An 8,354-nucleotide genomic window follows, 5' to 3' on the forward strand; every position below is an offset into this window, starting at 1 on the left:
GCATTTTCCTTTGAAAATTGATCATAAAACTGACTGGCTTATTAAATGATGAGAATGAACTGATACTGGGTTTCTTTGGTCAATATTATTACATTTGCCACAAAACTTATGGTAACATCGAATGTTTTCATTTTAGAAAAGACAGCAACAAGAAAGAATTTACGAGCAAGAGAATTTTACTGCTAGATTATGACTGGGAATTAACTCAGTAGATTGTCCTTCTGGATCCTCCCCCATCCTGAGACATCACAATTCACAAACAATGATGGATGATGGTAGAGGCATGCTGGTGGATCATGGAGAACTGCTAGACGGTCATACATAACCGGAGAGCTAATCAGCCCACAAACTAACTCCAAAGTTGGAATCCCAGAATTGCTGAAGGATTAGGCAACGTAGGTCCGGATGCCAATCTGAAAACATCCATTGCAATTGGGAGACTGTCTAATGCAATTTAGCAGCCATAGATTTTAATAATAAGAATTAGTCTGAAGCTGTGATTTATGTTTGAAGAAGTTTGAAGCAGTTCAGGCAATCAAGCAATTAGCAGAAATTTTGATGCTATCCATTTAAATGATTCTTCATCAATCAAACATCTTGTTTACTCAAACTGCATAAGAAACAAAATGTAATTTGGATTAACATATCATGATCGCCACATTATTGCAGAATTTATCAATCCACTTGCGAGGGTTTATTTACATCTTTGGCAACAATGGCCAAATTAATATACATTATACACTACATACAGACTCTTCTTTTCCTTGGATCCATTCGTTGGATCTTCATAGGAAAGAGAACAACTCCCCCTTCCTTTGTGTTGATTCACCAATATATTAAACACCAAGTAATGCTAAAAAGAACTGCTACCACTACCTATTTGTGAACTTAGCTTTAGAATTGATGAAACAGCTGGGTCCTTGGACAACTTGATGTTGCCAGCAAGGTCTGTTTGGAACCGTATAAAACTGTTATCCTGTACAATATCGTTATCCATTATTATCCTGCAAGAGCCCCAAGTATCAGCCTGTAACTCAACGCCAAAATATTGCAGATGATCTGAAATGCTGTTCCCACTTACAGACCTTTGAGAAAGAAAACCAAATCAGAAGGGAGCATGAACAGCATCACACATTAAATCAAAACATGAACACAGTTATGATTCACATATACCTTCCACATGTTGGATCTTCACCAGAACCATCACAAATCTTCTCGACCATGTATACCAGACTTCCGAATCCAATATTGTGTAGCCATACCTGGAAATTTTTCCAGAAATGATCTATGGCCTTCTGAAGTATAGAAAAACTTAAGACTTACAAGCAAATGAAGGGTTTCTGGATGTGATTAGAATGACATTGAATAAGAAACATTTGGAAGAACAACAGTCTAGATAACAGTCCTAAAGTAGTGCCAGGTTCTAAGACAGAGCTGGACTACAGTGGACATTGAAACTAGGCAATTCAATTCACCATAGAAGTAAAGATTTATAATCCAGCAATAGCAAATGATGCCACAATAACAGAACAAGGTGTTAGGGCTATTCAATGACAAGGACAAATGCCACAGCACTGAAAGCCTCAGCCCAGAGATGGAATGCATTAAAAGAAAATAATCAACATAACTCTTAAAAAGCCTGGCTACATTAATGTCTATGTCATTAAATGACTATACTGAGCATCATTTTACCTCTCTTGCAAAGTGATGGTATGTCTTTTGGGGAAAATAAGAATAATATGGAGGTAGGTGTGTCACCATGTCATGCCCGTTGGTAACCCGAATTGCATGTGGCACATATTTGTGAAAGTATGATGCAAAAGCAGCATTTCCAATGCGAGGTTGTCCAAATGTCATAAGTTGGATATTGTGTATGCCACAATTGACCTACAAAAGAGCAAGGAATAAATGCCAAGTCAAAGATTCAATTGTAATGCAATGGAAAAAGGCAGCCAACTACAAGTCTAAGATTGGATGCTTCTAGCCTTCAGAAGAGAAATAAATTCACATGCCATTGCAGAAACAAGATGGTACACAACTTCGAGGGATAATATCTCTACAAATTTATATAGTAATGCATCTCATAGGAGATGGAGAAATAAAATGATGCCCCTACATATCCATGCTTCAGTGCTTCACGTATACAGATACAAATTAAGTTAAAAGCCCGGAATGATCTGGAAGTATGAGTCTAATATTTAGATCTACGTAGCATACAACAAAGGATTTTTTATAAAAAGAAACCACTGGATACTTTCTACATGTATATGAAACAATGATGAAGACGGATAAAGGCAAACAAAAATATCAAAGGGGAAATGTCAAGAAAAAAACTAACACTAGGATAGACTGCAAAAACACCATCAAAATAGTTTCTGCCAGGTATGAAATATAAGCATAATAGATGCACTTTGAAAGGGCAAATTCCAGAGCAACTAAAGGCTAGGGGGAAAAAAATCAATAATGAATATTCTGATACAAATGATTTTTTTTTTTTTTGTACAATACCGGAAAGTGGTTTGAACAGGGAAGGATCAAAATGCTCACTTAACAATATCTACAAGTTTGAAAGAATTTCACATGACAGCTTATAAATAAGGTGGGAAAATGCATATAAATTACCATAACGTAGTTGGTGAAATAATCACAAACTATTGACAGTTGAGGTGATTATGCCACAAATTTTACAAGTAGTTTCATGTGAAAGATGAAGCAAAATAAGATCATGAGCAAGATGAGATATACAAAGCAGGATGTTCAGGTCTAGATGGAAAAATTTTGTAAGAGGTTCTCATAAATAGCATGTCAAGTCCAAAGAATTATACCGAGAATTTTTCTATAAAATTACTGACATATAAATCAATTTGTATGAGAGGTTTTGATGATTTTTACGGTAAGATCAAGAGCACAAAAGGAAGCCATAGCCCCTCCCATTGAATGCCCTGTAACCATTATGCGAATATCTCCATATAGCTCCCTGGTCCTTTGGATAGCACTTATAATCCCAGGGCGTACTGTTGTGTTATGGTAAGCAGAATAAAATCCATGGTGCACCTGCAGTCAAAGCAGGAAGCATGTGACTTGTAACAACTCTCCATTTCACAATTAATACATCTTCATATAAAATAGTGCTACCAACCATCGCATCAGGCATGTCTGGGTAGTTCAAATCAAGTTGTTTCCAGAACAGGTCTTGAATCCAATTCTGTATGCTGTTAAAAACAATAAATCCAATAAATATAGTCCGAGCAACTTAGGAAGAAAATGGCCTATGCAATAACCAAGACAAATTTTTCAATACCCTAATAATAGTGATGCCAAATTAAAAACCTTTACTAAATTTCCCTAATGGACAATAATAAATAATTACCAACTATCAAAATCATCAACAGATTTGCAAAGCAGAGGCAATTTTCCCAAGGATAAAAAGCATAAGAACTCTAAGAGCATGTGGAGAATGGACAACAAACTGTAACCCAACATAATGCAATAAATACTTATGGCCTGACTCACAACTATGAAAATTCTAAGGAGACTTTGCATACAGGTTGGGGAATGATTTAATTAGCATGTTCAAGAGCATAGCAAATTCCAGTGGCAGACAATTGTCTGGGTTCACCGCTGGCATCTGGCATGCGTTGTTCGTATAAAAGAGAATAGAGATGGCAAGGCCACACCCAGTATTGATATGATAGTGGTGGTGGCAGTAGTGTAGGAGTGGTCTAGATACAAGAAAAGGAAAACAAATAGAGAACTAGCAGTAATGTTGTCATTGATCACTAAACTGACGAACCAGATCATACTTCATAGGTGAACTTTCTTAAAAGGTAACCAACCAAATTATAAGTTATAATGTTAACTATTGATAAAAAGGTAACATCCGTCCTCTACCTCCCTCTTCTAATGAACAAAGAAACATGACAGCAATACTTTCAAAACTTACAAACCTACTCCTTCCCTTTTCTGGAATCTCTACTAAAGAAACATGACAATACATATACAAAGAAGCCACGAACGAAATCTCAATCCTAATGGGAATACCATGGCTAATGATATATGATTAAAGTTTCATACATATTGAATAGAGCTATTCAACTTGCGCTAATTTTTGTAATGTTATAATTCAAGTTACAGACAAAAACCAGGTTGCCCCTTAGCATAGACAAACTTAAAAGAGTGAGAAAGCCAAAACTTCCCTAATACCTGTTCTCTTGAGTTCCTCTGAATGCAATTATGATAGCATTAAGATCATAAGCAACACCAACAAAAGCCTGCATAAATAGTTTATCCGTAACAAAAATTTAAGAGCTTGTGTACTTGAGTAGCTAGAAGCATAACATAAGGTTCAAAAATAGAGCTGGTGTAGAGTTAGAACATACCTGTAAACAGTTTTGGACATCAACAATCAGCTCTATCATTTCAAATCCCTGTAACAAGTCAGTCTTTACCAGTTACCCCATCTTCAAAAGTTACAGGTCATCTTCTAAGAGAGAAAATCTCAAAGCTCTACATATATGGTCATTTGACTAAAAGAAACATAAAAGGACATTCCATATACCGTTGTCATATCATTACACCTTTCACAGGTCCATGTAAATAGGGCAGTTAGATCTGACATGTACACCTGCAAAATGCACCAACTTGCGCAGGTGAGAAATTCTTAGGAAAGAGAAACTCATTCAACGAACTTGGATACCTGGTTAAAATCAATACTTACAGCAGAAGCATACTCCACAAGTATCGTGGCTAGAGTATGGTTATAGATATGACTGTAATCTTCATGTTTCATCCTAAGTTCTGTGATCATGAAAGCATAAAGGTCGAACAGCTAGTCAAAATTTCAAAAAATATAGCTAGAGAAATGAGATTGCCAACATCTTAACTGTAAAAATCATCAGAAATTGTAATAAACGAATTTTACAACTAACATTGAGAAATGCATCCACCAAAATAACAGCAGCATCTGTTTAACACAGCTTCATTTCTAATTTACGCTTTACTAGTTCAGCACAAAAAAGGGTTTTGAGATGGTTGTTTGAAATGAAAACCCAATTCTATACTATGCACACAATATCTGCACCAAGCCAGAAATATGCAGATTATGACCCAAATTTGCAAAAGACCGACCATAAATTTCCTCACAGCAGAGTTTGTCCAAATAAGTTTGCTCTCATATGTTTACAGACCAAGGAGTCAATGAATAGCATATAAATATCCCCTACATTTAAACAGAAATGGGCAGTATTACGCTCACATGATCATGATGCACAGCTCAAGATCCAGGAAGGTCATGGCAGAGCACATGAAGAGGTTTTTTCTTTTAAATTTTATTTGGGGCTCATTTTTTTTGAAGTTCGTATGCTGAGAAACATAGACTGTCAGATCAATCAAAGATTCAAATCATAATTTAGCTGTCTGATCGAGGAAAACCATTTTACAGTGAATCTGGAAATAGTTTTAGGAATTTGTTGAAAAACATCCTTATGATTGCTTTAGTGAGTCATAAAAGTCAAAAATGAATCACCAAATTATGAGCATTCATGGCCATATGTATGCAAGGATAACGACTCCTTTAAGAGATGGAGTTGTTAAGTGTATCAGACAATATCAGATTAAACAGAAGTACCCAATCTAAACATGGCATTACAGAAATGAAGAGAGAATGTTCTAGTAAACAAATTATCTTCGTTGTTTAACATCACTTCAAAGCAAAAAAACACATGGCAAAAAGAAAATATATCACTGGTCTCAAAATTGAATCTTGATAACGAAAACATTATGGAGATTACCTCTGCCTTCCGAAGCTGAAAGTAAGAAGATCAAAGCCACCACATTTAGCCATCTCCATCGTTCCATTACCTGTAAAAATTCAATAACTATAAGAAAATAGAACATAGCCATAAAAAAAGGGTAATCTTCCAAAAACTACGACTATACAATTTACTAAATTTCCAGAGAATCAGGAGAAATTGGCCAAATCAAGAACAAATTAGTCGAAAATTAGGGCAAATTTGATGGGGTCTTTCCAGGAACGTACCTTCCAGAAGACAATGCCCGCTCCGTTACCCCCTTAATGATTAAATCGAGAGAGATCGAAGAGGGGAGAGAGAAGGAAGAGACAGAGTTATCGAAACCGAGAGAACGCAGAAGATTGAAACAGGCGATTTCCCCCGGTTTTGGGTCGTTGTCGTTCTCTTCGTTGTAAGAAGCAGATGAGAAGAAGAGAGAGAAGGTGAAGCAAGAAACGACGTGTTTGCCGTAATGCCCGAAATGCCCTGGGTTGTAGGCTTCGGCCAACCATTCGGACAGGATTGGGATAAAAAAGCCGAAAAATTGAGCGGCCAGACGGCCATGACTTGGGCCCGGTGGGCGTGGAAGGGGGCCATGTATTGATCGCCGCGGGGCCTACTTCTTGTAAATCCAACCCAAGTATGTCCACATGATGGGAACCCTTTTAATGAGGACCGTTACCTTTCCTGGCTGTACTGCCATTGTGTGGTCCTAGACATTGTAAGTTTTGATTCAATAAAAACTCCTTTGATGGGCAGAGAAAGAAAAAATAAATAAATAAATAAATATAATTATAAATATAAATATTTTATATTTAATTAGAATTTTTAGAAAAGAAAGATGAGGCTATAGTGATTGGTTGCATCCAGAGGTGCACCATATGGGTGACTGCCACCAATTGCTTCGGAATATTCGTGCCATAATAGGCCGAGACGTTGTCTCCAGATATCTATAGAGAGACCAATGGAGCTACGGATTGAGTGGTCTCATATGTGGTTGACCATTCTAGAGGAGTTTTGTAGGTTGGTGAGAGAAAGCTGCCTAAAGCGCTCTGAGATTTGTTATCTTTTGATTTTTTTGAATGTATTCACACTATAAGTGTATAAGGCATCCAATGTAGAAAAAAAAAAAAAGAAAGATGAAAAAGGTATCTTTTTTATGAAAATAAGATACCCATATTTTATAAAATAAAAAATTAGTGTGAGATATGAAAAAGTTTGATTCCTACTAGCTTAAAAATTATAATTATTCTTTTTTAAAAGTATCCTTAAGCTTTTAAACAGAATATAATAATTTTTTTATTAAGAGCATAACGGGTATTTTACATAATTTTTTCAAGAAAGTAAATGTACAATCAAATATAAGGCACTCTGAAACTTGCTACTTTTTCATGGTCAACAAAATAGGTAAAAACTATTCTTGTATGTATTACGTAGTACTCAGATATCAATTTTTCAAGAAAAATATTCTAAAGAGAAAAAAAATTTCATGTGAACCAAATAAGTTTTAAGAGAAAGACGCCTTGGAGAATGGTATATACAACAAAATACTCATGCGAATCACACCAATCCTTTTATGCCATTGCTACATGACAAGAATAACTTTTTGCCAACATAGAAAGGGTCTCATATCAATGTTCTTAATGAGAACTGAATTTTCTTTTAGAGCCAAAGATCAGAGTGCTTAGGGTGCAACACGGATACAAGTATTGTTAAGGTCGAGTTGGGTTTATGTTGAATAATGGTAAAGGATAGCTACCCAACCAAATTGGAATTCAGCTCCATTGGAGGACTCCTATCATTTAATACCAATCTAAGTTGAATCCAGCCTATCATTTCTTATCTAGTATAAATTGCCCAAAGGAAGTTATGTTTGAGTATCAATCCATATTCGGGAGTTAGGTTGAAATTCAAAGCCAGGCCAAGTCAAATTTTAGTTGAGGTGTCTTGATTAAGATGAGATTTGATTGAGCCCCTATTGCTTTGTTGAAGTCACTCCCCTTCCCATGTCTAATAATGCCCTGATACCTGATCAACCATTAAATTAGCTTTGCTTTCGGTTTTTGAAGCATTGGATAAAGGGACCTTTTGTTCCTCCATAGCTTGTGTCATGAAGCTATGAATACTTCCAATCAAGTATGGGCCAGCATGAATCTTGCTTGTGTTATTTTTCTAATAAAATTGCGATGAAAAGAACATGTAAGAAAACGAACCTACTATCTTTTCTTTGTAAAGTAATTTCATATTCTTTTTTTAGTCTCCACCAATCAAAATATGATGCATCTTTCCATGAATGTAGTTTTGAGAAAGTATTAAGGTTCGTTGTGAGCGTAGCATCTGTTTTCCTGCGTCACTAAAGTGTCATTTTGCATTCATGGCTTAGTTCCTTAATAGTAGGCGGCAATTAGTGATTGATGCAATTCATGAGGACATCAAATCAACATTTGTCGACCAACAACACATGAATAGTGAAGAGTAGAGCAGTTCTGCTTGGCAGTTTTCTTCGCCTGTTGCTAAGTTATTGGCACTTTGCCCACTTCTCCCTTGAATTTTCCCCAAAACCAA

At 36.0% G+C, this 8,354-nt stretch overlaps 1 protein-coding gene across 1 annotated transcript; it reads right to left on the reverse strand.

Annotated features, from left to right (window-relative positions):
* Nucleotides 1-615: 615 nt before the first annotated feature.
* On the reverse strand, nucleotides 616-6,255 carry LOC103696397 (putative feruloyl esterase A). The gene is made up of 11 exons (XM_008778009.5): nucleotides 6,038-6,255; nucleotides 5,790-5,859; nucleotides 4,718-4,797; nucleotides 4,559-4,624; nucleotides 4,380-4,427; nucleotides 4,204-4,271; nucleotides 3,140-3,212; nucleotides 2,893-3,054; nucleotides 1,693-1,887; nucleotides 1,174-1,262; nucleotides 616-1,085 (listed from the first exon to the last, which is right to left on the reverse strand). Exons 2-11 carry the CDS (start codon nucleotides 5,854-5,856, stop codon nucleotides 854-856), a joined length of 1,080 nt encoding a protein of 359 aa, XP_008776231.1. The 5' UTR covers nucleotides 5,857-5,859; nucleotides 6,038-6,255; the 3' UTR covers nucleotides 616-853.
* Between the last annotated feature and the right edge of the window lie 2,099 nt (nucleotides 6,256-8,354).

Source organism: Phoenix dactylifera, chromosome 8 (assembly GCF_051530095.1).
Source record: "Phoenix dactylifera cultivar Ajwa chromosome 8, Ajwa_hap1_PhDact_Kaust_v1.1, whole genome shotgun sequence".
Classification (NCBI taxonomy): domain Eukaryota; kingdom Viridiplantae; phylum Streptophyta; class Magnoliopsida; order Arecales; family Arecaceae; genus Phoenix; species Phoenix dactylifera.

What these genes read in the sequence shown, in the direction of transcription:
- LOC103696397 (XM_008778009.5), bottom strand. Translation starts at nt 5,856, where the DNA reads ATGGAACGATGGAGATGGCTAAATGTGGTGGCTTTGATCTTCTTACTT. An exon ending in AGAGGAACTCAAGAGAACAG is followed by an intron (nt 3,213 to 4,203) that starts GTATTAGGGAAG and finishes TGTTTTTAACAG; the next exon opens with CATACAGAATTGGATTCAAG. An exon ending in CAGACATGCCTGATGCGATG is followed by an intron (nt 3,055 to 3,139) that starts GTTGGTAGCACT and finishes CTTTGACTGCAG; the next exon opens with GTGCACCATGGATTTTATTC.